General features: G+C 49.4%; 1 protein-coding gene and 1 long non-coding RNA gene across 5 annotated transcripts in view; one reads left to right on the forward strand and one right to left on the reverse strand.

The window, feature by feature from the left end:
* Positions 1-2,173: 2,173 nt before the first annotated feature.
* FADS1 (fatty acid desaturase 1) overlaps positions 2,174-25,307 on the reverse strand; it is a 107,183-nt gene continuing 84,049 nt past the window's right edge. Inside the window, exons 1-12 of one of the 4 annotated variants that reach the window (XM_002699285.7) lie at positions 15,990-16,323; positions 13,550-13,660; positions 12,811-13,008; positions 12,058-12,159; positions 11,826-11,954; positions 8,444-8,504; positions 6,516-6,592; positions 5,520-5,617; positions 5,249-5,345; positions 4,957-5,036; positions 4,714-4,839; positions 2,174-4,484 (exon numbers count right to left, since the gene is read on the reverse strand). In XM_002699285.7, the coding sequence (XP_002699331.1) occupies positions 4,433-4,484; positions 4,714-4,839; positions 4,957-5,036; positions 5,249-5,345; positions 5,520-5,617; positions 6,516-6,592; positions 8,444-8,504; positions 11,826-11,954; positions 12,058-12,159; positions 12,811-13,008; positions 13,550-13,660; positions 15,990-16,181 (1,323 nt within the window). In that variant the 5' untranslated portion in view covers positions 16,182-16,323 and the 3' untranslated portion in view covers positions 2,174-4,432. Of the gene's footprint in view, positions 4,485-4,713; positions 4,840-4,956; positions 5,037-5,248; positions 5,346-5,519; positions 5,618-6,515; positions 6,593-8,443; positions 8,505-11,825; positions 11,955-12,057; positions 12,160-12,810; positions 13,009-13,549; positions 13,661-15,829; positions 15,917-15,989; positions 16,324-25,307 lie in introns of those variants that run through there. The other 3 variants (XM_005226962.5, XM_024987473.2, XM_005226961.5) reach the window with 3 other exon arrangements.
* The window catches only part of LOC132344204 (uncharacterized), a 63,866-nt gene continuing 54,605 nt past the window's right edge, over positions 16,047-25,307 (forward strand). Inside the window, exon 1 of the long non-coding RNA XR_009493364.1 lies at positions 16,047-16,134. This is a non-coding gene — a long non-coding RNA (uncharacterized lncRNA). The remainder of the gene's footprint in view (positions 16,135-25,307) is intronic.

Raw genomic sequence — 25,307 nt, forward strand, 5'->3', positions numbered from 1 at the left:
TAAATTGAATGAATTTCTAGTTTTGCACCTACTGTGTGAGATAAAGGAGCTCCTTTCAGAAATCCTCACAATTTAGATCAACTACATCATAGCATCCAGGCATTTACTTTACCAGTTTATAAATCATGAAAGCTGTCATTCAAAAATCACTTATTTCCTCCATGACTTAAATTTCAGGTTACTCTTCTTCATAGAGTTGGAATGTTGTGGTTCTTTTTTTTTTTTTTCACCAACATAACTTTTATGAATAAAACATACCCTCAGTAAAACAACATTGTAATTCAGTTATACTTGAATAAAATTTTTTAAAAACAGTAACACAACATTGTGATTATACTTAAGTAAAAAATGAATCAAAAAATGTATCTGGATAGGTGTGATGTGATATCTATTGTGATTTTGATTTGCACTTCTCCCATGATTAGTGAGGTTGAGAACATTTTCATTTATTGCTTCACCATTTTTACTTAATTTTGGGGAGATGTCTGTTCAGTTATTTGGTCCATTATTAAACTGGATTATTAGCTCTTTTTTGGAACTTGATTTATAGTTATTTCTTAGTCCTTTTTCAGTCATATGGTTTTAAAATTTTCTTCCCATTCTGTTATGACTGTTGAAGAGACTTCTTTCCCATTGTGGAGTCTTAGAACCTTGGTGAAGATGATTGTGCCAGTATATATGAGTTTATCTGAGGGCTCTATTCTGGCCCATAGGTCTAGCTGCCTGTTTCTATGCCAGTACCATACTGTTTGGATTGTTGTGCCTGTGTAATATATTTGAAATCATTAAGTGAAGTCTCCATCTTACTGTCAAGATTGTTTTGGCCCTTTGGGGTCTTTTGTGTTTTTATATGCATTTTTCAAAAATTTTTATTGGCATACAGTTGCTTTACAGTGTTGTGTTAGTCTCTTGCTACATAGCAGAGTGAATCTGTGATGTGTTGGTGTATATCCTTTTAAAGACCAGTAGTGGTCAGATATTTTAAGAGTAAAGTATCTTTCAAGAGAAATCTTACGTAAAATGTAAGACTGTAAGAGCTCCTCTGGTTGAAGCAGGAATGAGATACAGTCTCCCCAGGAACATCCCACAACCAGGGGCCTCTAAACCACTAGTGTAGACAGAAAGTTCTGTCCTTAGGGCAGGGATCTTAGTCTGTTTCTAGCAGTTGACAGACCAGTTTTCCAGATTGAACCAAGCCACAAAACTTGAGTTCCGTTTTTCTTCTTGACTCTGCTGCACAGCATGTGGGATGTTAGTTCCTGACCTGGGATTGAACCCTGCAGTGGAAGTGTGGAGTCAGCCCGCACTAATAGTGACGGGGGCCCAGAAGTGGGAAGACTCAGGAGTTACTGCCTTGACACAGTAGCCCCAGTTAAGGGCCTGTCTTCTGGGGTGGCAGGTAGAGTGCTTTGTCTTCGGAATTACCTGGTCTTTTCTAGAAGTTTATTAACCACTGCAGGGAGAATTAGTCCTGCACATTTTATTTAGCACATTCTAATATTCTTGCTCGGAGAGGAGAGCTGCTCTAGTAGGGCACTGCTTAAAAGGGCATCGCTTTGCAGTCCAACTCTGACGTAAAAGAGTCAGCAAAAAGCAGTCTTACGGAGGTCACCTACACTGAGATTAGATACGAGTTTAAAAGGGTGAGGGCATTGCCTCATGATAGGAGATGATGCACTGAGTGCTGAAACCACTTAGTGTTTGCAGGCCGTCTACACTGAGCACTGAAACTGCTTAGTGTATGCAGGCCGTCTACACTGAGCGCTGAACCCCCTTAGTGTATGCAGGCTGTCTACACTGAGCGCTGAACCCACTTAGTGTATGCAGGCCGTTTACACTGAGCACTGAACCCACTTAGTATATGCAGACCATCTACACTGAGCACTGAAACTGCTTAATGTATGCAGGCCGTCTACACTGAGTGCTGAAACTGCTTAGTGTACACAGGCAGTCTAGCATTTAAACACTTGAGTGTCATGGGAAGGGGTTGGCCTTCTTACCACAGTTCATCCGAACCTTGGTGATTTTCAGAGGGGCCTAACAACCCTCCCTGTACCCCAAGGGGGCTCGTGTTCTAGACAGAGCCATAGCAGTAGGTAGTAATCTGAAGCAGAGGTACAGGCAGCCCTATCAACAGGTACAGGAAAGCATCATGGATTATAAATGAAGAGCCTTTGTTTGGTCAAATTAACTTTTATTTCTCAGTTTGATTTCATCGGCACATGGTAACAACACTGGTACACACAAAAAGGATACTGACAACAGGGTCTACTTAAAAGGCCTGTGGCAGAGTGGTAGGAAGAGGAAAGTAACAAGACAGCCTAGAAGTTGGAGTTTTTAAAAAGTGAGTTCAAATGTTAGTGCTGCCACATCTATGACCAGAGAGGCAATGTATCCTCTCTCATCCTGTTTTCTCCTGTCATGGTGTGGGTCCTGTCATTGTGAGATCTCTCATGTTATCTTGCAGCTCTGAGCTTTTTGTTACTTGTCTGTCCCTTTGTGGCCATGTGAGACCACACTGGGCCAGACTAAGGGGAGAAGGCCACAGTGGTTGAGGTGCTTTGAGGACCTGGACTTGGCTCAGAAAGACCCACTAGCTTTGCTCAGATTGGGCAGCCTGGGCCCAAAGCCAGGTGGCCTGATAGGCTGGGTTTAGCACCTATTCTAGAGTGAAGAGCCAGTGAAAGCAGACTCTCCAATCTGCTTCTCAGTTGTTCTGCCCCAATGGAAAAGATCTAAAATCTGTAACCTGGTTTCCTCTGTGTGTGTGTGTGTGTGTATGTAAAAGTCTATTTTAAGTAACTGCAAACCCTGTTAGGTGGTGCCTCTAACCCCACCCCAACATCCCCTAAGCCCTTCATCGCCCTGGTTATCACTCTCATCTCTTTGCCATTCTCTTCCTAAACTAAATGCGAATGCTCCCAGGTCTCTGCTTTTTTCTTCTAGATTAAGGTTCTCTTTCCAGTGTCCAGAATACTCAATATGCTTAGAGAAGATGCTGTTGAACAGGTGAATTGATCTCACCTGAACTGAAAGGCTGTGGGGGTGGGGATGTGAATGCTGATAACCCGTGGGGCACAGTCCCGGCATTCCCTCTCTAGAGATGGGTTAAACTGTTTTCAATCTTTTTTTGGGGGAAAAAAAAATGGGATTAAAAAATTGTACACTGAAATGTGTTAGACTGATATACTTTTAAGAGATTCTCCTAAATTCCTACCTGGTCTCCAGCAGAGAGACACTTGAACATAGTTGCCAGAGTAAGGATTCTAAAGGACAGCCATGATGGTCAGACTTCTGTTTTTTATCTTCCTATTTCTGATAAGAACTATGAAGTCATTTTGAGCAATGCCCCTGCTCAAAAGTGATGCTGTAACATAATTTGTTATAGAAAATCTCTTAGAGCCATTATGTTCTTTGTGACTGAACTCTTGTGTTTTCATCACGACTAGTGATTCCAGTCTCTCCCCCGGCCTGGTCACTTGCGCTCACCTGACTGCTATTTTTACTAAATTTGGAATTACAAATAGGGGAGTACAGGGAAACCACTGGGAGCCCCAGTTTGTTTCTATGGAGAAGACTGAGTGCCCCACATGCCCAACTTGCTTATGGAGCAAGAAGTAGACTCCACATCCTAGGAGTGTTCTGTCCCTTGGGTGATAGTTAAGAGGGCAGTCAAAAGCTGAAAGGATTTTTAATGGCCAGCGACTCCACTGGCAGCCTCAGGCTCCCTTGGTACCCTAGATGGAACACGATACCAAATCCAGTAGTGTTAGCATCCTTCAGGGCTGGACACCTCCAACAGCACAGCCCTGGCCTCTGCTCCCCTCTGCCACCCTGCTTCTCAAAGTGGAAAAACTGCTTCTTGAGGAGTCTGAAGCAGGCATGGGTCACACCTAGCCCTAGAGTGAGCTGAGCTCCCAGGCCACACACTATGCCAGGCCTCAGAATTCTAAATCTTGCCCAGGCGGTTCAGCTGCTCTGTCTTCCTCCAGCCTGTGAACCTCTTGAGGTTTGCAAGCCAGGGTAGAGAAGGCACCAAGAAGTGGACCAGTGGGCTGAGCGCCTCCCCTTCCTGGATGAAATTTCAGTGCTAAATCTCTTCCTGATTTCTGGGCTCAGTAGACCTTCCCTATTCCCACACCCTCCTGCCTCCCTCTTAGCTCACCAGCCACCTGCATCTGCCAAACAAAAAAAAGAAAGAAAACTCACAGCCCTGTCCCAGAGGCTCCACCCCTCCTTTCAAGGGGCTTGTGTTTTCCCCCCACCCCTTTGGGTCTTAGATCTGTGCCTGGAAAATAAAGGGGAGGGGTTTGAGTGCAAACCTGTTGTCTCCTCAAACCCACCCCCTTTGAATATTAGGATTGTAGTGGCATTGCCCCCAAGCTTCTGTCTGCTTTGGTGCCATAACCCTTCTTGCAGAGGGAGGTGGCTGTTATTGGTGGAGATAGGCATCTAGCCAGAGCTGCCCGGACTCCTTCAGTGAGCTGTGAGGGCAAGATGAGGGCAGGTGGTGAGGGAAACGGGCTGGAGCAGAGCCCAAAGGCAGACCACCCACAGAAGTACAGCAGTGAGGCCCTTCCAGAGGTGATGCAAGGCCCCTTTGCTTGGTGACCCTCCATTCCAGAAGACCCAGGAAGCACCGCCGTGGTTCCCACCCTGCAGTCTTATCACCGACCCCGCCACCTTGCCCTCTTCCCAAGCTCAGATACTCACTGGACAATGTCAGCGAAGGCTGAGAACAGGGGCTTGGACTGGTACTTTATGCCATGCTTGGCACACAGGGACTGCACCAGGGGAGCCACTTTGTGGTAATTGTGTCGAGGCATCGTGGGGAAAAGACTTCAGGGATAACAGGGACAGTCAGTGGCTCCAGCTCCTCTGTCCCCGCACCACCCCCTCCTTCCCCTGCTACGTGAACCCTCCCCAAGTCCCTGCCTCCCCGGCCTCCCTACTCACTGGTGCTCAATCTGGAAGTTGAGGTGGCCACTGAACCAGTCATTGAAGGCTGACTTGTGGACGTTGCATGTTGCCTGGAGCTGGAGGGGAAGGTCAGAGGGAGCATGGCTCTGGGTACCCGATGGAAGGGCCAGCCCAGCCTTCTTCAGGCAAAGCTGGCCTGCTTCAGTCACTCCCTTCTCCACATGGTGGCAGGAGAGAAGTGTCCAGCTAACGAGGCAAGGTTTGGGTCTGTGCCCACCCACCCTTTTAATTGTGTTATGCCCAGGTCTTTCAAGTGACTGTGCCTTACCTGGGTGGAGACCCAGTCCATGTTGCGGTCATGGTCAATGTGCATGGGGATGTGGTTCATCTGTGTAACCCACACAAACCAATTGCTTTCCAGGAACCTAGTGGATAATGCACCCAGATCAAATCAGTACAAGCAGAGCCCAGAGTTCTCACTCTCCATCAAATAACTGCTGCAGCCCAGCACCTTCCCCAGCCAACACTCCCAGACTAGACTGGTTATTCCCAAACGTCTGCTTCTCTGCACCAGCCCCTGCTCCCCCATCAAGTACTACCTGACCATGAAGACAAGCCCCAGGAAGCCTTTCAGTCCCAACAGCGGCACGTAAGTGAGGAAGATACGGACGTAGAAAGTGATCATCCAGGCCAAGTCCTGCAGCAAGAGGCAAGAGAGCCCTGTGATGCCACAAAGCACCTCTCCTCTTGCAGCGCCTGTTTCTCTGCATGGAGCAGCCACCCTCCCTGGTCTTGAGATGAGTGGTCACAGTGGCCTCTCTCAGCTGCCCCCTCCAGTGCCATCTAGCACTGCTGCTCTGTTCTGAGCAGCGCCCCCAGCCCTCCTTGCTTATTTCCTTCACAGGTGCCAGGTCTCCCTGTCTCCAGTTCCCCCCAACCCATCTCTGTCCTCCTTCCTGGCTGCCAAACGAATCTTCCAGGACCACAGCTCAGTCCGTGCCAGTACCCTGATCAAACTGTCAATCAATTTCCTGCATCACTCTCCTTCCCTGACACCCAGGTCCAGCAACCCTCGTCCAGTGACCAAATTCCCCCATTAATTCCCAGCTTCTCTGCTCAGAGTCCATTCCCACTTCCCCACCTCTACCTGTCCACGGCCAGCTAGAAAAGATGCCATGAAGTCCTTTCTGATGCCTCCCATCCAGCCAGGTGCAGTCAGCTCCCTTTTGGAATCCCAGAACCTTCAACCTATACCGTTTCTCTGGTTGTAATCACATCCTGCTTCATCAGACATTTCCTGAGAGTAGGGGCCGTCTCTCATTCCTCTTCCCCCTACCCAGCCTGGCCCCTGCTTTATGCCAAGCACAGTGACCTTAGGAGATACTCGCTGAATGAAATAGGGCATCAGAAGTCAGGTTGCCTGCTGAGCCCAAATCATCTCATCTAGAGATACGGGAGGTCTCTACCTGGTTCTGCTACTTTGCTCTAAATTAGGCCTGGAGTAAACCCCAGTGGGATTTTCCCTGGGGAACCCCATTCCCAGCCCTGAGTACTGGCGACAAAGGATGTGGGATCTGGGGGCTATGGATACTTACCACCCACTTCTTCCTGTGGATAACAAAGTAGAAAATATACCACTGGAAGTAGACAGGCAGCAAGGCTGGGGGCCCAACTGGGGAGGAAATGGAGACATGGGAGGAAGTGTGAGCTGCAGAAGGGTTGCCAAGGGCCAGCTGGTACCGGACAGATGGCCTCCAGCACAGGGCTGCCCCTCTGCCATCTCCTGTTGCCCCTCCAGCCACCCCCCTCAATCCATTAGGACTGACCAGGCACTGAAAGTGGGCATGAATGCCAATCTGAAGAAAGGGGAATCTCCCATGGACGCTGAGAGGGTGAGGGGAAGGGCATGGCGTTCTCTTCAGTGGAAGAGGACGGCTGGGGAGACGAGCTTCACTTGGTGTGGAAGCTGCCCTGCACCTGTACCTTTAAGAAAGCGCTGCTCTCCCTCCCCGAGCTGAGCTGCCCTGTCTTCAGCCCTGCCTCTGCCTCTGCCTCCTCCTAGCCCTATGCTCATCCTTGCAGCCATCAGCCCCCTGCTCCTGGCTGCTCCACCACACGGGTGAAGGGACAGGAGCTGGAAAGTGTGTGTGTTGAGTGGGGGACCCTGCTGATCCTCCACAGGCTGAAAGCTCACTTCCCTGGACTAGGGAAATGAGCTGGTGCCACCCAACCTGAAGCAGCCTGGAGGTCAACTATGGAAGGGGCGCAAGAGCATCGCAGAACTGGGAGTTGAAGCGGCTCATCCACTGTGCTAGTCGGTTTCCTTCTGTTTCCCTTCTCCGCAGGGTCCTGAAGTTACCTATAACCCAGCATCACGACGCTCACCCATGGCTCTTCTATCCTGATGTGCCATGGATTCTAGCCTTTCTTCCAATGTTTCTGTCCCACCCTTCTATCCCATCCCCATTTGTCCATAGGGATGGAATTCCAGGCAGTTAAGATAAATTCCCTTGAACTAAAATGAGATCAATGGAATCGTCCCCGCCTTGGGGGAACGGCTGACGTTTAAAATTCCTTAGGCATTATGGAAGGGGTAAAGAATCTGCCTGCAAAGCAGGAGACCTCAGTTCGATTCCTGGGTTGGGAAGATCCCCTGGAGAAGGAAATGGCAACCCACTCCAGTGTTCTTGCCTGGAGAATCCCACAGACAGAGGAGCCTGGCAGGCTACTGTCCATGGGGTCGCAAGAGTCGGACATGACTTAGTGACTAAACCACCAGCACAGGCATTATGGAGCAAATCTTTAAAGCAGCACCAGTCTTCAGAAAGAGCTTAACAACTTCCCTGGTGGTCCAGTGGTTAGGAATCCGCCTTGCAGTGTAGGGGTCTTGGGTTTGTCCCCTGGTCAGGGAACTAAGATCCCACATGCCATGGAGTAACTAAGCCCGCACTCCTCAACTACTGAGGCTGGTGCTCTCCAGGGCCGGCACGCCACAACTAGAGTCTGTGATCCACAGTGAGATTCCTTCATGCAGCAGCTAAGACCCAACACAGCCAAATAAACGGGCATTTTTAAAAAAGGAAGAAAGAAAAGAGCTTAAAACAACCATAGAAATGTTGTCTCTTCCGCTCCCTTTTGTGGTCCAATTCTCCCGTTGCTAGTCCAGCTACCTTGCGTCCCCCAGGGAGTTGGACTGTGCCCCACCTTGACCCTGATGTATGCTTGACAAATCAAAGTGAAGTTTAACAGGTTTAATCAGGCTTGCTCCCCACCACTCAGTTCCCCTGTGGAAGCCAGCGTGGGCCTGGAGGAACTAGTTTGATCCCAACACCAGTGACCTTTGACCAAACATTAGCCTTAGAAGCTAAGACTTTCCCTTGCAGGGAGTAACCTGTTCCGTGAGGAGAACTTCCTCCAGCCTTAACTTCAAACACTGTCATCCCAGGAGGCTTATTCCCTACTCACACCCCAGTTGGCAGCCCCTGCCAAGGCAGCGGCCCCCCTGGTGCTGGAGGATACTCACTCAGGAAAAAGTATTTGTGCTGGTGGTTGTAGGGCATGTACTTTTTCTTCTGTTTCCCGAGCTGGGAAGGAAAAGCACACACAAATCAGCACCCACAGGCCGGTCACCCATTCCCCTCCCCTTGTGACTCTGGGTCTTCCCCGAGCAGGAGCAGAAGCCTACGGCAGGGGCCGTCAGTTTGCTGGCGCCATGGAAGGCTCCCATAGGCCCAGCCTGACCTCCAGCTCCTGGCACATGAAGCCCAAGCTGCTGGGCTTGCTAAGCTCGCCATACCATGGATGCAGCTTGGTAGCTCATACCTGTACAAGGCATGAGCACAGCAGAGCCTGGGTGTCCTCAGGGCTCCCCATGTTCATCCAGAGACATCTTTTAAAGGTTTCCAGGGCCTCCCACCTCCCCTTCCTGTCTCCATCTGGTACTTTTTTGACACCAGGGTCTCCACAGACAACCATCTTCACCCCTATATGGGCCAGCAGTCTCTCTATATCCCAGCCCCTGACCTTCTCCAAAATCATTCGGTTTCTTCAGATGTCAACATGAACTTTATAAAATCCCTTGAAAGCTAAGCAATATATGCCAAATATTTGTGGAAAGAATACCAAGAACAGCTTGGCAATCTGAAGGTCCTGGCAAGCCAGCAGGTGGTAAGGCGAGCTGCTGCCAGTTCAGCCAGGGTCCCCTAGTGAGAGCATTCAAAACCATGACAGCGGAACTCTGCACTCTCCTTCAACAGCTCCTTCTGCCCCACGTGCCCTCGTTGGTTCTGATGACCAGACGACCACAGGGTACGGGAGGAACTCTACCCCGGAGCAGGATACCCCAGAGCTCATCCTTCCTTCATAAGTCCATTTGCTGTTCTGACAGAACATTTACTGAGACTGTGCCAGGCACTTTTGCTAAATGCAAAATGCATTCTTCCTACGTTAATTGATTCATTCAACAAGTATTTATTAAGTGTCTATGTGCCCGGCACTTTTCTAGGTGTGAGTATACAGAGATGAGCAACATAAAATTCCTACCCTCGTGGAGCTTATAATCTTAGGAAAGGGAGCTGGTAATGACCTTATAGACAGAGTTGAAGATAATTACAGATTAAAAGCAGTAAAATATGACCGAAAGGGAGGGAGGCAGTGTCTTGGGTAGGATAGTCAGATATGGCCTCCTTGGGAACCTGACATCAGAATGGAGACCTGAATGATGAGAAGGAACCATCTGTGCTGACGCTGGGAGGAAAAGCAGTTAAAGCAGAGGGAACAAAGGTTTGGGGTGTTCAAGGGACAGAGGAAGGCCAGTGCGGCTGGGAATATAAAAGGGAGAACAGTCAATAAAGCCAGAAAACTTGGGATGGGCAAATCATGCTGGCCCTGGGAAGGCTACAGGAAGGAGTTTGGATTTTATTCCAAAAGTGATGGGAAGCCCTGGTTGGCCTTCAGCAGGTGGCAGGATCTGCTTTGCCCTTTAAAGGCTCACTCTGGCTAGTGGTGGGGAGAATGAACCACAGGGGTCAGGCAGAGTTGAAGGGAGACCAGCAAGGAGACTGAACCAGTATTCCAGATCTGAGATGGACCAGACCCAGGGATGGGAGGCAGAGGAGATGGAGAAGTCTATGGATTGGGAATATGTTTTGAAGGCAGCATCCCATCCCAAGCAACATTAACTAAGAGGGAGAAGCTGGAAGAGAAGCATCTGCCATGTTTGGTGGAGTAGGTGGGTAGAACTCTGGCCTTCTTGTTATGGAACTATTACAGAAGGGAGCTCTGTCTGCCAGCTGCCTCCTTGAATGGCAATCAAGACTGTAATGGCCATTACAATGCTGATAACTGCCCCACTGTGTTTCAGCTCTTGAAGGCCAGTAAAGTTATCTCTATATGAAGAGTTCCCTACATTTCCCATGTTCTCCAGGGGAGCTGGAAGGCACTGGGACAGATGCTCCTGGGTCAGCCCAGGGGTCAGTGCTCAGTCTGGACCCTCTGAGGCTGAACCAAGAGCCAAGCAGTCTGTAACCCATGCATTTCCTAACAGACAGCCTATCCTCAGCCTTGTAACTAAACAAAGAAAAAAAAACAAAAAACAAAAAAACCCCAAAACACCAGAGAGTTATTTTGGTCCCAGAGCATTCTCTATTTTTAGTGTCTACAGAAAGGAATTTCCTAAAAACCCGAGTACCAAGAAACAACAGAGGGGAAAAAAAGAAGCAACAGAGGCAGTGGTGTGAGAAGGTTCCCTTCCATTTAAGACTCTCGTCCTTTTTAAAAAAAAAATCTTTATAGTGGCAACAGAAGTGCTACCAGGAGCCTCATGCTGTGCCCAGTAAACAACCCACACTGCTCTCTAAGGAGCCACCTGAGCCAGGGGAGGCCAGGGCTGGTATGTCATTTGCACAGTGTTGGGCACATAGCAACCAAGTAAGTCTCTTTTCAGGAAGTGGGAAAATTAGAACCTTGTGGTCAGAGGAAATACAAGCCCCAAGCTAGGGGTTCCTAGTGCTAGGACGGCCAGTGCTGCCAGAACCTTCCCAGAGAGTTCTTCTCATGGCCAGAGAGGAAGGAGGGCCAGGCTGTCTCGAATTCAGGCCTGGAACTGAAATGTTTTTAACAACCGTTTAATTCTGGGTGTGCTGAAATGTCACAGCGTGTCATGGAGTGGGGGAGGGGGACCTGGCAAAACTCTGACTACTGCCCAGAGCCTTGGGACAAAGGGTTTTAAATCAACTTTTCAAAGAACTCCACTGGCCACTCACAGCCTTCTGTTGCCTAGCACTCACTACAGGCTCACAAGGTCTCCCAGCCACTCTCAGGAATTCATCCCCTAGCAGCTGCAGTGTAATTGTTGCTCACAGCCTCAGATGGCAACTCAAACCCAGTGCTGACCACCCTGAAAGTCAGACTAGAATCAGGTGGGCAGGAAGAATTACTCAGTGGATGAATATTCTAGGCAATGGGCGTCAGAGGCATAATCCAGTCTAGCTGTTGTGGGGGAGACGATGACACCGTAGGATGTGAGTGGGACGATTACAAAGTGCAGGGGGCTGACTGCCTGGGGTGGGGGTGTCTAAAAAGCACCTGCGAGGAGGACCATCCATCGCCTTCCTTCAAGGCTGAGCAGCATTTGCACAGCAATCTGGTCATCCTTTGGGTCCTTGGCAGCACGTGGTACCTTTCTGCAACAGCTATTTGCTGACTTGAACTCACTACGAAGGACTTAGGCTGTCCTGGGCAGCCTGTTTATTCCCTATGGCCTCCCACGACTTCCAAACAGTCACCCAGCCAGCCTGGCCTGCAATGTCTTACCCACACAGACCAGCACGGTGAGCACTTCTCCACAAGCCCACTGTGCTGGCTGGTTTCTGTGCTCCAAGAGCATCACTGATACCTCTGCTCACCTCCACAGAGAGGACCTTCCCCAGGGCAAAGAAGAAGGGGTGCATGTTGATGTCGGGGTCTTTGCGGAAGCAGTTGGGCTTGGCATGGTGCTGGAAGTGCAAGTGGTTCCACCAGCTGGCAGGGGCCCCCTACAGAAAAGTGGGGTGTGAGTATGAAAGCCTTGTGTCCCCTCTCCCCTGGGCAGCCCATCGTCGACTTGAGTTTCAGAGAGTTCCTCCCCATCCCACTGACCTTCAGGTGACCGATCACAAAATGATGTAACAGGTGGTTCCACTTAGAGGTGCCGAAGACGGACAGGTGTCCAAAGTCATGCTGCAGCCAGCCAGCCTGGGCCTGAGTGAGAAGGGTTAGTGCTGAGAGCAGCCCAGCGTCCATCTGAACTGACTCGGCCTCTCCCCCTTCCCTCATCCACCTGGCCTGTGCTGGCCAAACTGAGTACATCCAGAAAGGAGTCAGGAAGTCTGGGTCCTGCCTCTGCCACCAACTCACATGAGAGCTGGGGCCAGTCACTATCCCTTCTCTGTTCTTTGGAGTCTCCAGCTCTGGGCCTCTGTGACTTCTGATGGACTAAACATCCAGAACTACAGACTGGGACGGAGTGACAAACTCAGGCAAGCAGGAGGCTTAATGAACAAGTGGGTTATGATAGCTAGGTGTTGGGGCAGTGTTGTGGTGGGGAGCGGGGGAAGCCAAGCTTTACCGAGAAACCAGAACCTTGGTTTTTGACACACCTGGACCATGACAGAATCTGAACATGAAGTTTCTGAGGAGACATGCCACAAGAAGAAGGGAACCCTGGGAGGAGCAGCTAGAGGCAGCGGGAGAAATGGAAGGTGCATGTGTGGTGAAGATGAGCAGAGAGAAGCCACAGACAATGGAACAGGCGTTCTCTTCCTGTACCAACTCTCCCGCTGTGTCCTCAGTGGCCTCCTAAGGGGTACAAAGAACTTACCCTATGGATGCTGGGTGAGGCAGGGCTCTCACCTGAACTATACTGAGCAGCACGGAACACAGGAGGAAGGGCACCAAGGATGTCCCAAAGAGCCAGAGAGTGAGCCAGGCAGCGACGTCCAGCAGCAGGATGTGCAGCAGGTACAGCAGGAAGAAGACAGGGTTGGCCTTCATGAGCCCCATCCGCTCCACCGTGGCCCGCAGCTCCCGGAACTCGTGAATCAGCTCTTTCTGTAGAAGAGTGGAGATGGAAAGGCTGTTATTCTCCCCAGTGCAACCCAGCACTGGAGCCAAGATCCCTCTTAAGCTCAAGGCACTCCCACTGCGATAACTGAGGAAGCCCACAGTCCTAGGTAAAGGTACCACAATGCCAATGATAACAGGAGGTGCTGTAGGATCAAGTCTAAGACCATGTGGTCTCTGGAGTTAAACAGAATCATTCTACCCTTGCTCTGCCACTTACTGACAGTGTGATCCTTGGTCATGTTGCTTAATCTCTCTGAGCCTCAGTTTTCTCATCTGGAACTGTGGATTATATGATGTTATACTTGGCACAGAGTTAAGTGCTCAGTTGATTGGTCTCGGGTTGAGGATGGTGATGGTAGTGGTGGTGGCCTTGTGAGAACCACAGCTTCCAAAGGCCCTGAAACCCAACAACTATGTGGGAGAAGCAAGGATCTCAAGATTTGCAAGAACTACTGACTGTGGTCACCTGTGAGCATATGGAAGCCTGTCTTCTACCCCCTGCCCCTCCATCACCACAGGGTCTCACATTCTTAGTGGGCTCAAAGCTGGGCTGCTCCGGAGACAGCTCTCCAATCAGGAGGGAGTTCATATACTTCCTCACAAGGCCCTTGTTGATGTGGAACGCCACAAAGGGATCCTGCAAGGATGGGGAGAAGACAGAACAGTGAGGAAGTCAGCCCTGCCCCCTGGGCTTGTGGAGGGCTCACACCAAAGGCCATCCTCCTGATCCTGCAAGGACACTGCACCCAAGTTCAAACGGAGACCACCGCCCTCCAGGCAGCCTTCCTTTGAAGCTGCTCAGACTAGTCCCTAGTGTCCACCATTCAAGATCACCCATAGCATCTGTGTTCTGTTTTTTCCTGTGGTCATGTATGGATGTGAGAGTTGGACTGTGAAGAAGGCTGAGCGCCGAAGAATTGATGCTTTTGAACTGTGGTGTTGGAGAAGACTCTTGAGAGTCCCTTGGACTGCAAGGACATCCAACCAGTCCATTCTGAAGGAGATCAGCCCTGGGATTTCTTTGAAAGGAATGATGCTAAAGCTGAAACTCCAGTACTTTGGCCACCTCATGCGAAGAGTTGACTCATTGGAAAAGACTCTGATGCTGGGAGGGACTGGGGGCAAGAGGAGAAGGGGACGACAGAGGATGAGATGTCTGGATGGCATCACTGACTCGATGGACGTGAGTCTCAGTGAACTCCGGGAGCTGGTGATGGACAGGGAGGCCTGGCGTGCTGCGATTCATGGGGTCGCAAAGAGTCGGACACGACTGAGCGACTGATCTGATCTGATCTGATCTGAAGGGTACCACACCAAGGAACAGGAAGCACAGGGAGGGGGGACCACAGAAAGCCACGCCTGGGCTGGCCTTTCCTCTGGATGGCTCATGAAACGTGAGGAGGGAGACTTCTTGTGTCCACTAGGGGCTTGTGCATTTCTCCCACTTTGCTCCACAGCTGTTCCGGTCGGCCTTCCATATTTCTCCTCCCAGTCTGAACACCCCATGCCCTGGCGCACCAATTTTGGTTCTCCAAGGTGGGGTCCTCAGTGACTAAATTGATGAGATTAACGTCCTGAAGGTCAGACAGGCCCCAGGCCCTAAGGCAAAGCCACTAGCGAGGAGGGAGCCGGGGCGGAGTCGGCGGCCAGTGGCACCACAAGTCCGGACCAATCGCACTCCCGGCTGCAGCCAGCCCCGGCCCCCAAATCACACTGCAAGAAGCCCCAGCGTTCCGGCCTGCTCCGTCTACGCATGCGCCAGTCCACATCTTCGCCTTCGGCCACAGCCTGCGGGCCCCAGTGGTCTCTCCGGAGACAAGCACAGCCTCCCAGGCTTGGCGCGTGCGAGGGAGGGGCTGGGCCTCACACGGTTAGGCTTCACCGCAACATCACGAGAACCCTAGTGGCCCGAGGGGCGCTCTGAGAGAGCAGGGAGAAAGCTGGGAACAGTAGAAAGGGTCTCGGCGCCAGGCGAAGTATATAGGGTGAGAGGACACAGCGAAGCAAAAGCTCCAATCTCTGGGTCCCAAGGAGTACCCCCTGCTCCCCACCAGCTCTGGAACTCAGAAGGGAGGTGCTAGCACATTATCTAGAGAGAGAAGCGGCAGAATTGGGGCTGGGGAGCGCGCTGGCCCGAGGAAGGGATGCCACCAGCACCGGGCTTAGAGCCCAGGACAGCAAACAGCTGTCCGCTGTGGCGAATAGCTGGAGACCCTGCTGGACTGAGGCTGAGTGACCTCCCCACGGGATTCCAGGACTGCTCTCGGGTCCTAGCTAAGTGTATGCTGGTGCAGGCTCCCCACCTTCCGTACAATGGCCCCATTCCTCCCTGGGCACGAGCAGGTGCTAGGCGTCTCTGGCCAGTGCTGCCCCATCCCCTCTCTCTTCTTCACCCTGTGCAAGGGTTCCCAAGACAGCGGGCGCCAGGTGGCTTTCCCCCAACTCAGTTCTCCGTCCTGCCTGCCCTCTCCAGCCTAGCCAGGCACGCTCGGTCCAGACGCCGCTGCGCTTCCCTCCCAGCCACCCAGACAGGTCAAGAATCCCTCTCCCCACCACTGACCCCTCCTCCCTCGGTCTCGGCAGGTCCGCCGTCGGGAAGCCCCGCACCCCGGAGCTTCTCTCTCCTAGCCCTGCTCCCCGGCCTGCCCACGCTTCGAGACCGCAGATTCCGGGCCGCAAACAGAGCCCACATAGCGGTGGCGCGGCCCTTTGTCTGTGCGTGCACATTGCCAGCCTCCGTCCCTACTCCCCAGACTCCACTTTTTCACCGCCTCTCCTGCCCTTGCATCCCAATTTGGCAGCACACCCAGTTACCCAGCAACAGGTACGCTCCTGCGCCTCCCGGCTTTTCCCAGAACTAGAGAGTGTTCAACCACGACTGCCAAACTTCCTGTCTCGCGCGCTGAGCCTCCAGCTCTAGCCGTCCGGTCCCGCCTCCTCCGGTGCCCCCGTCTGGCAGCGCTCACCGTGGCATCCTGCCCCGCGTAGTGGCTGATGACCCGGGAGCCCCCGGGATGTCGGCGGACGAATTCACTGATGTTGTACACCTTTCGGTCAATCACGAGCCACCGCTCTTTTTCACGTCCAGAGCGCTGAGCCACTTCGTCCCAGGTGAAATAGCGTGGGGTCGGCCCCTGGGCCGGGGTCTCGGGGGCCATTGGGGCTGGGCAACAACGCGCGCCAGCTGGGTGGCTGCGGTCAGGCGCGGGCACAGGACCCTCGGGGTAGCGCGCGCCGGCCTCGTAGGCTCCGGTAGCGGGTCCGCTGGTGCGCGTCCGGATCCCCGCCGCTCACGCACCTGGTTTTCAGCCACTGAGGGGTGTTGGCGCTGAGCCCACTGCGCGCGCTCCTATTGGTCGAGGCGCGTGGCGCGGGGAGCAAGTCCCCGCCTCCCCGCCGGCCCAGCTTGGGCGTGCGCTTCGGGAGGGTCGTGGTGGCAGGAGGGCGGCGGGCCGGAACGCGCGCCCCCTTGCGGGCATCTTGCTGGGGTCGCCGCCGGATCCCACTTTTCGACTCCCGCCTTTCGCTCACAGAGGGCGCCGCGGACTGGACAACGGTTCCTGTGAAGACTCCTGGGTGCGGGGCCCGGCTCGGGGAGGGGGGCACCGAGTGCGCGGGCGCCCTGGGCCTCTAGGGTAGGGTGGGCTCGGCCGGGGTGGAGGGCAGTGGGCAGAGGATGAGCCGGGTGAGTGGGTGGATGAAGGGCGGGCCTCGTTGCCAAGAAGGCCTGCCATGCCTACAGGGTTGAAGATTTTGGGGTTTGGCGGGGGGGTGTGGAGGGGGCTGTCCCAGGGGCCTCGTCTTCGGAGTGGGGGCATCCTCGCTTGTTTCAGACCGTGACCTGATGAATTCTCCCGCCTTCTCCCTACGTAGCTCCACCGGTTGAGTGACTGGAATGAAAGAGTCAGAACCCTTGGCAGTTATCTTGCAAAAGCATAATTATGGGCTGTTGGCTCTGGAGATGGGTGGGAATGGTTAGTGCTTTACTGTGCTCAGTATAACGTTAAAAATGCCCTACAAATGTTATAACCCTGTTTGCCTTTTTTGCTTGTTGTTTTCATTTTTGTTCTCTCTCTCTTTTTTTTTTTTAATTCTCCCAATTAACTGCCATCCTTAAATAAAAAGAAGTGGCCCAGCATCTCCGAGTCTCTGGGAGGCCCTGAGTGAACAGCCTGGACCTTCCTGTTGAGGCATCCCTCCTCTATCTGGAGGCACCTGCGAGCTGCAGGACGCCTTTAGGTAGCTTAGGGGCTTGGAGCTCTGAGCTTTCCGAAAATGTGAAAAAGAACACAGAAGCTTCCGGGTTGGGAGGGGCGCGGGCAGTTAAGAAGCTGTTAGAGTTATGAAGAAGCTCAGTTCATGTGTTAAATTTTATTTATTCAGAAAGCATTTTACAAAGCACATACTATGTGCCAGGCACTGTTTTTAGTACGTTGTGAACGTTCAGTTCAGTTCAGTCACTCAGTCGTGTCTGACTGTTTGCGACCCCATGAATTGCAGGAGGCCAAGCCTCCCTGTCCATCACCAACTCCCAAAGTTCACTCAAACTCAGGTCCATCGAGTCGGTGATGCCATCCAGCCATCTCATCCTCTGTCGTCCTCTTCTCCTCCTGCCCCCAATCCCTCCCAGCATCAGGGTCTTTGCCAATGAGTTAACTCTTCGCATGAAGTGGCCAAAGTATTGGAGTTTCAGCTTTAGCATCATTCCTTCCAATGAACACCCAGGACTGATCTCCTTTAGAATGAACTGGTTGGATCTCCTTGCAGTCCAAGGGACTCTCAAGAGTCTTCTCCAACACCACAGTTCAAAAGCATCAATTCTTTGGCGCTCAGCTTTCTTCACAGTCCAACTCTCACATCCATACATGACCACTGGCAAAACCATAGCCTTGACTAGACGGACCTTTGTTGGCAAAGGAATGTCTCTGCTCTTCAATATGCTGTCTAGGTTGGTTGTAACTTTCCTTCCAAGGAATAAGTGTCTTTGAATTTCATGGCTGCAGTCACCATCTGCAGTGATTTTGGAGCCAAAAAAAAAAAAATGTCTGACACTGTTTCCACTGTTTCTCCATCTATTTCCCATGAAGTGATGGGACCAGATGCCATGATCTTCGTTTTCTGAATGTTGAGCTTTAAGCCAACTTTTTCATTCTCCTCTTTCAGTTTCATCAAGAGGCTCTTTAGTGCCTCTTCACTTTCTGCCATAAGGGTGATGTCATCAGCATATCTGAGGTTATTGATATTTCTCCCAGCAATCTTGATTCCAGCTTGTGCTTCTTCCAGCCCAGCGTTTCTCATGATGTACTCTGCATATAAGTTAAATAAGCAGGGTGACAATATACAGCCTTGATGTACTCCTTTTCCTATTTGGAACCAGTCTGTTGATCCATGTCCAGTTCTAACTGTTGCTTCCTGACCTGCATACAGGTTTCTCAAGAGGCAGGTCAGGTGGTCTGGTATTCCCATCTCTTTCAGAATTTTCTACAGTTTATTGTGATCCACACAGTCAAAGGCTTTGGCATAGTCAATAAAGCAGAAATAGATGTTTTTCTGATACACTCTTGCTTTTTCCATGATCCATCGGATGTTGGCAATTTGATCTCTGGTTCCTCTACCTTTTCTAAAACCAGCTTGAACATCTGGAAGTTCACGATTCATGTATTGCTGAAGCCTGGCTTGGAGAATTTTGAGCATTACTTTACTAGCGTGTGAGATGAGTGCAATTGTGCGGTAGTTTGAGCATTCTTTGGCATTGCCTTTCTTTGGGATTGGAATGAAAACTGACCTTTTCCAGTCCCATGGCCACTGCTGAATTTTCCAAATTTGCTGGCATATTGAGTGCAGCATTTTCACAGCATCATCTTCCAGGATTTGAAATAGCTCAACTGGAATTCCATCACCTCCACTAGCTTTGTTCATAGTGATGCTTTCTAAGGCCCACTTGACTTCACATTCCAGGATGTCTGGCTGTAGGTCAGTGATCACACCATCGTGATTATCTTGGTCGTGAACATCTTTCTTGTATAGTTCTTCTGTGTATTCTTGCCACCTCTTCTTAATATCTTCTGCTTCTGTTAGGTCCATACCGTTACTGTCCTTTATCAAGCCCATTTTTGCATGAAATGTTCTCTTGGTATCTTGAACGTTACATTCATTTAATTCTCTTTAACAACACTTTGAGGTAGGAACCTCACTTACAGATGGAGAAATTGAGCCCCTGGGAGCTGAAGTATTTTGTCACACAGTTAAGTGGAAGGATTGAGCTGAGAAACCCTGGGCTCTGCTGTCTCTCCTCTGATTATACTAGTGGGATTCTGCAGCCCAGAGAAAGGAGGCTATATTCCATGCACTTGAAATAGGGTCTTTGCCCGTAGGAGGCAGGAGACTAGGAGAAATACAGCTAGATTTCTGGTAGGAAAGAACCTTCATCCATTCAACCCAAATCCCTCATTTCTTGAGACAAAAATGGAGGTTCAGAATGGGGAAGGTAAGTGTCCTGGCTTCCAGGTAAGCTGCCAGGCCACTGTGCCTTGCACAGGAATGTGGCCCATGAAGCTCTCCCTCAGCACAGCCAGTTTTCCATTTAAAAAAAGAATATGCCCAACAACTTAGCTGTGTAACACAGGAAGTGGGGGGCAAGGGGCTTGTGGAGGATACACTCATGGGATTTCTTCAGTGCAGTTGTCTTCTTACCCCTTACAGACCAGTATAGTAAGCCTACTACTTAACAGATAAGACTGAGATCCAAAGAGCAGGAGCCACACATTGAAGTAATGAGAATTTTTTTTTTTTTAATGGAACCTAATTAAACTGAAAAGCTTTTGCACAACAAAGGAAACCGTAAGTAAGATAACCCTCAGAATGGGAGAAAATATTTGCAAATGAAGTGACAAAGGATTAATCTCCAAAATATACAAACAGCTCAATGCAACTTAACATCAGAAAAAACAATCCAATCAAAAACTGGATGGAAGACCTCAATAGACATTTCTCTGAAGAAGACATACAGATGACTAACAAACATGTAAAAAATGCTCAATATCACTAATTATCAGAGAAAGGCACATCAAAACTACCACGAGATATCACCTTACATGAGTTAAGTGACCATCATCACAAAGTCTACAAACGGTAAATTCTGGAGGAGCCCTCTTGCACTATTGGTGGGAATGTAAGTTGATCCAGTCGCTGTGGAGAACAGTATGGAGTTTCCTTAAGAAACCAAAATAGAACTACCTAGCAATCCCACTGCTGAGCATATACCCAGAGAAAACCGTAATTCAAAAAGACACATTCACCCCAGTGTTCACTGCAGCACTGTTTACAATAGCCAGGACATGGAAGCAACCTGAATGTCCATCAACAGAAGACTAGGTAAAGAAGATATGGTACATACATACAATGGAACATTACTTGGCCATAAAAAAGAACAAAATTGGATCATTTGGAGAGATGTGGATGGACCTAGAGACTGTCATACAGATGAAGTAAGTCAGAGAAACACAAATATAGTATATTAATGCATGTATGTGGAATCTTTTTTAAAAAAAATGGTGTAAGTGATCTTATATACAAAGCAGAAATAGAGAACAAAAGTATGGATACCAAGGGGGAAGGTGTGATGGGGTGAATTGGGAGATTGGGATCAACATATATACACTCTAGATTCTACATATAAAATAGATAACTAATGGGAACCTATTGTGTAGCACAGGGAACTCTACTCATTGCTCTCTGGTGACCTAAATGGGAAGGAAATTAAAAAAAGAGGGGATATATGTAAACATAGAGCTGATTCACTTTGCTGTACAGATACTAACATAATATTGTAAGGCAACTATACTCCAATAAAAATATCTTTAAATAAAATTGGACATTTGGGGCTGGGAATTTACCCTGGGACTCATTTATACTTTTCAGGTCCTCTCTGCAGGAGTTCCTAAACTGGATTCAATGAACGGGTTTAATATAAGTCCTTCCTGGTTCCAAAAAGAAGTGGCAGGGTCAGCATTGCTGTCCTTGTTTCTCTGGTCACCTTCTTCTTCCCAGGCCTTTAGACCTCCCTGTACAAAATGAGAGAAGACAGGCCTGAACAGATAGGCCCCAGACCTTCAGATTTCCCCAGGAAACCAGCCTGCAGTGCCCCAGCCATCGACGTCAGCTTTTTGTTGGTCTTTTAATATACCTTTACAGTATGTGCGTGTGTACCAAGTTGCTTCAGTCATGTCCAACCAACTCTTTGCGACCCCATAGACTGTAGTCTGCTAGGCTCCTCTGTCCATGGGATTCTTCAGGCAAGAGTACAAGTAGGTTGCCACGCCCTCCCCCAGGGGATCTTCCCAACTCAGGGATCAAACTCGTGTCTCTTAATGTCTCCTACATTGACAGGCAGGTAAGTTCTTTACCTCTACTGCCATCTGGGAAGCCCATATTTAAAGTGAAAATTTAAAGCAAAAAGGAAAATTCCCTTTTTGTTCAGTGGTTAAGACTGCACTTTCACTGCCTTAGGCCTGAGTTCAATCCCTGGTCAGGGAACTAAGATCCTGCAAACTGAGCAATATGCACCCCCAACCCCAAAATTGCAATACTGAAAAAATTTTAAACATAGATATTGATTTATATTTATGAGCATTTCCTTAGGATAAGTTCCATGTGTGTAATTAGTGCACTAAATGATAAAAACATTTTTAGATTCCTATTAAGTGTTGCCACATCGCTTCTCTGGAAAGTTTGTTTATTGAGCACATACTTTGGGTGATTTAGTTTCGCTGCAACTGCCAACACCAGAACAAGACAGGAATGCAGATCTACCTGGCCAAGTGTCTCCCCACCAGCGCTGTGAGCTCTAAACATTCAGGAATGAAGCACGACCACTTGGGATCTCACCAGTCCCCCACATTCTATCCAAATAATTATAATCTCAACCTGCAAGCACATTCTATTCTAAATGCATTTCAGGCTTAGAAAAGGCTCCATCAAGTTCTAACAAGACGTAGCAAGGAAGGGAGGCAGTGTGATAGAAAGAGCAAGGATTCATATCTGAGAGACCTGCGACCTGCGACCTAGTCCGCTACTCCACTTGCTGCTGTGTAATGTCATGTTAGAAGTCACGTCAACCTCTCTGGTTACAGGTTCCATATCTAAATTAAAGAGGCCAGATTCCTTCCAGTACTAGTAATCCATATGTTTTTTGATGAAAATGTTACTTAAGATTCCATATCTCTGGTCGGTATTCACTTAGAGACAAGGCTTTTGATAATCATTCCTTTCTTGGATAGATTATGCAGCAGTTGGCTGTCACTGAAGGCAAATTTGACACTCCTATGAAGTTTCTGCCATTTTTATTATTGAAAATTACTGAATTTTTAAAATAATTATGACTTTTACCACAAAGTAACAAATTGTTATCTAGTGTACTTGGTTCCAGCAGTTTGGCCAGACCAATAGTGTTAAGGTCTCCTATTTCGCAGGCAGATTCTTTACCATCAGAGCCACCAGGGAAGCCCAAGATAATATGTGTACAGTTCTTTTCATACAGGGTTTCCCTTGTGTGGCTCAGCTGGTAAAGGATCTGCCTGCAAAGCGGGAGACCTGGGTTCGATCCCTGGGTGAGGAAGATACCCTGGAGAAGGGAAAGGCTACCCACTCCAGTATTCTGGCCTGGAGAATTCCATGGACTATATAGTCTGTGGGGTCGCAAAGAGTTGGACACAACTGAGGGACTTTTCTTTTCCCTCACTTTTCTTTTCATACAACCTTTGTCCTCTGAGCCTCATTATTTAAATAAAAAAACAAAAAGAAATTCCTTAGTGGTCCAGTGGTTAGAACTCTGTGCTTCCATCCCTGGTTGGGGAATAAGACCCTCCATGTTTTGCTGTGTGGCTCCACCTGCCTCCCCCCATAAATTAAATAAGATCAGATACTATTGTCTCCATTTTGTCATGAGGAAACTGAGAAACTACCATCAGGCAGTAAGTGATGGAGCAGGAATACTGTGACCTGTGATGGCTTTTGATCTGTGACTTTCCAGATACTCTGAAAAGCTCAGATCCACTGCTATGCTGCTGAGTCACTTCAGTTGTGTCCAACTCTGCACGACCCCATAGACGGCAGCCCACCAGGCTCCCCCGTCCCTAGGATTCTCCAGGCAAGAACACTGGAGTGGGTTGCCATTTCCTTCTCCAATGCATGAAAGTGAAAAGTAAAAGTGAAGTTGCTCAGTCGTGTCTGACTCTTTGTGACCCAATGGACCACAGCCCACCAGGCTCCTCCATCCATGGGATTCTCCAGGCAGAAGTACTGGAGTGGGGTGCCATTGCTTTCTCCTTGCGACCTAATCCTGCTGCTGCTGCTGCTAAGTCGCTTCAGTCATGTCCGACTCTATGCAACCCCATGGACGGCAGCCCACCAGGCTCCCCTGTCCCTGGGATTCTCCAGGCAAGAACACTGGCGTGGGTTGCCAATTCCTTCTCCAATGCATGAAAGTGAAAAGTGAAAGTGAAGTCGCTAAGTTGTGTCCGACTCTTAGAGACCCCATGGACTCCTCCTCCATGAGAGCCCACCAGCCTCCTCCATCCATGGGATTTTCCAGGCAAGAGTACTGGAGTGGGGTGCCATTGTCTTCTCCAGACCTAATTCTAGTGAAGCAGAAAATCTTATTCCTGACAACAGTAATTGGACCAAGGGTCAGAATGTGACCACAAGCTCATTAGAGCCAATCCCGGAGGATATATGTGGGAAGCAGGGCCTGGGGAAACATCCTGCTGGGGTGGCTTCAGTTCAGTTCAGTGGCTCAGTCATGTCCAACTCTTTGCCACCCCATGAACTGCAGCATGCCAGGCCTCCCTGTCCATCACCAACTCCCAGAGTTCACTCAAACTCACGTCCATCACATCAGTGATGCCATCCAGCCATCTCATCTCTGTCGTCCCCTTCTCCCCCTGCCCCCAATCCCTCCCAGCATCAGAGTCTTTTCAAATGAGTCAACTCTTCGCATGAGGTGGCCAAAGTATTGGAGTTTCAGCTTCAACATCAGTCCTTCCAATGAACACCCAGGATTGATCTCCTTTAGGACGGACTGGTTGGATCTCCTTGCAGTCCAAGGGACTCACAAAAGGCTTCTCCAACACCACAGTTCAAAAGCATCAATTCTTCAGCACTCAGCTTTCCTCACAGTCCAACTCTCACATCCATACATGACCACTGGAAAAACCATAGCCTTGACTAGACGGACCTTTGTTGGCAAAGTAATGTCTCTGCTGTCTAGTTTGGTCATAACTTTCCTTCCAAGGAGTAAGCGTCTTTGAATTTCATGGCTGCAATCACCATCTGCAGTGATTTTGGAGCCCCAGAAAATAAAGTCTGACACTGTTTCCACTGTTTCCCATCTATTTCCCATGAAGTGATGGGACCAGATGCCATGATCTTAGTTTTCTGAATGTTGAGCTTTAAGCCAACTTTTTCACTCTCCTCTTTCACTTTCATCAAGAGGCTTTTAGTTCCTCTTCACTTTCTGCCATAAGGGTGGTGTCATCTGCATATCTGAGGTTATTGATATTTCTCCCGGCAATCTTGATTCCAGCTGTGCTTCTTCCAGCCCAGTGTTTCTCATGATGTACTCTGCATAGAAGTTAAATAAGCAGGTGACAATGCACAGCCTTGATGTACTCCTTTTAGGTGCAGCTATTTTTTTCTATCACATTGAGATGACCTTCCCGCAGTAAGAGAGAATCAGGCCAACAGGGCAAGAAAAGCAGAGACAAATATCAGCTGTTGAATTGCTGCTTCCAGAGGCCCTGGCTTCTGAAGCGATTTAGTTCTCTGGCAAGTCTCATATCAAAAGCAATCACAGATCACATTAGTATTCCTGCTCGATCACTTACCGCATGATGGTAGTTTCTCAGTTTCCTCATGACAAAACGGAGACTATAATTTCTGACCTATCTTACTTAATTTTTTTTTTTTTTGACTGTTTAGCTAGTCCTCCAAGCTAGGTGATCCGGTAAATTTATTTGTTTCTTTACACCAATTAGAATTTCTTTCTTGCTTTCTTTTTTGTTATTTGCAGCCAGGAAATGAACCCAGAACCTCTGACTCTCAGGACCAGGGTTCTTTCTTCTAATGTTAATAATAGCGAGGAGTCATTGAGCACTTCAGTATACCAGGCAGTGTGCTAAACACATCACTTATTTACTGGGCCAAAACTAAGTCTCAACCCAGAAAGGCTGAATAGGGGAGCTTGGAAAAGAGAAACCCCTTCCCCAGGTACCATGACATCTGAACTA

Source organism: Bos taurus, chromosome 29 (genome assembly GCF_002263795.3).
Source record: "Bos taurus isolate L1 Dominette 01449 registration number 42190680 breed Hereford chromosome 29, ARS-UCD2.0, whole genome shotgun sequence".
NCBI lineage: Eukaryota > Metazoa > Chordata > Mammalia > Artiodactyla > Bovidae > Bos > Bos taurus.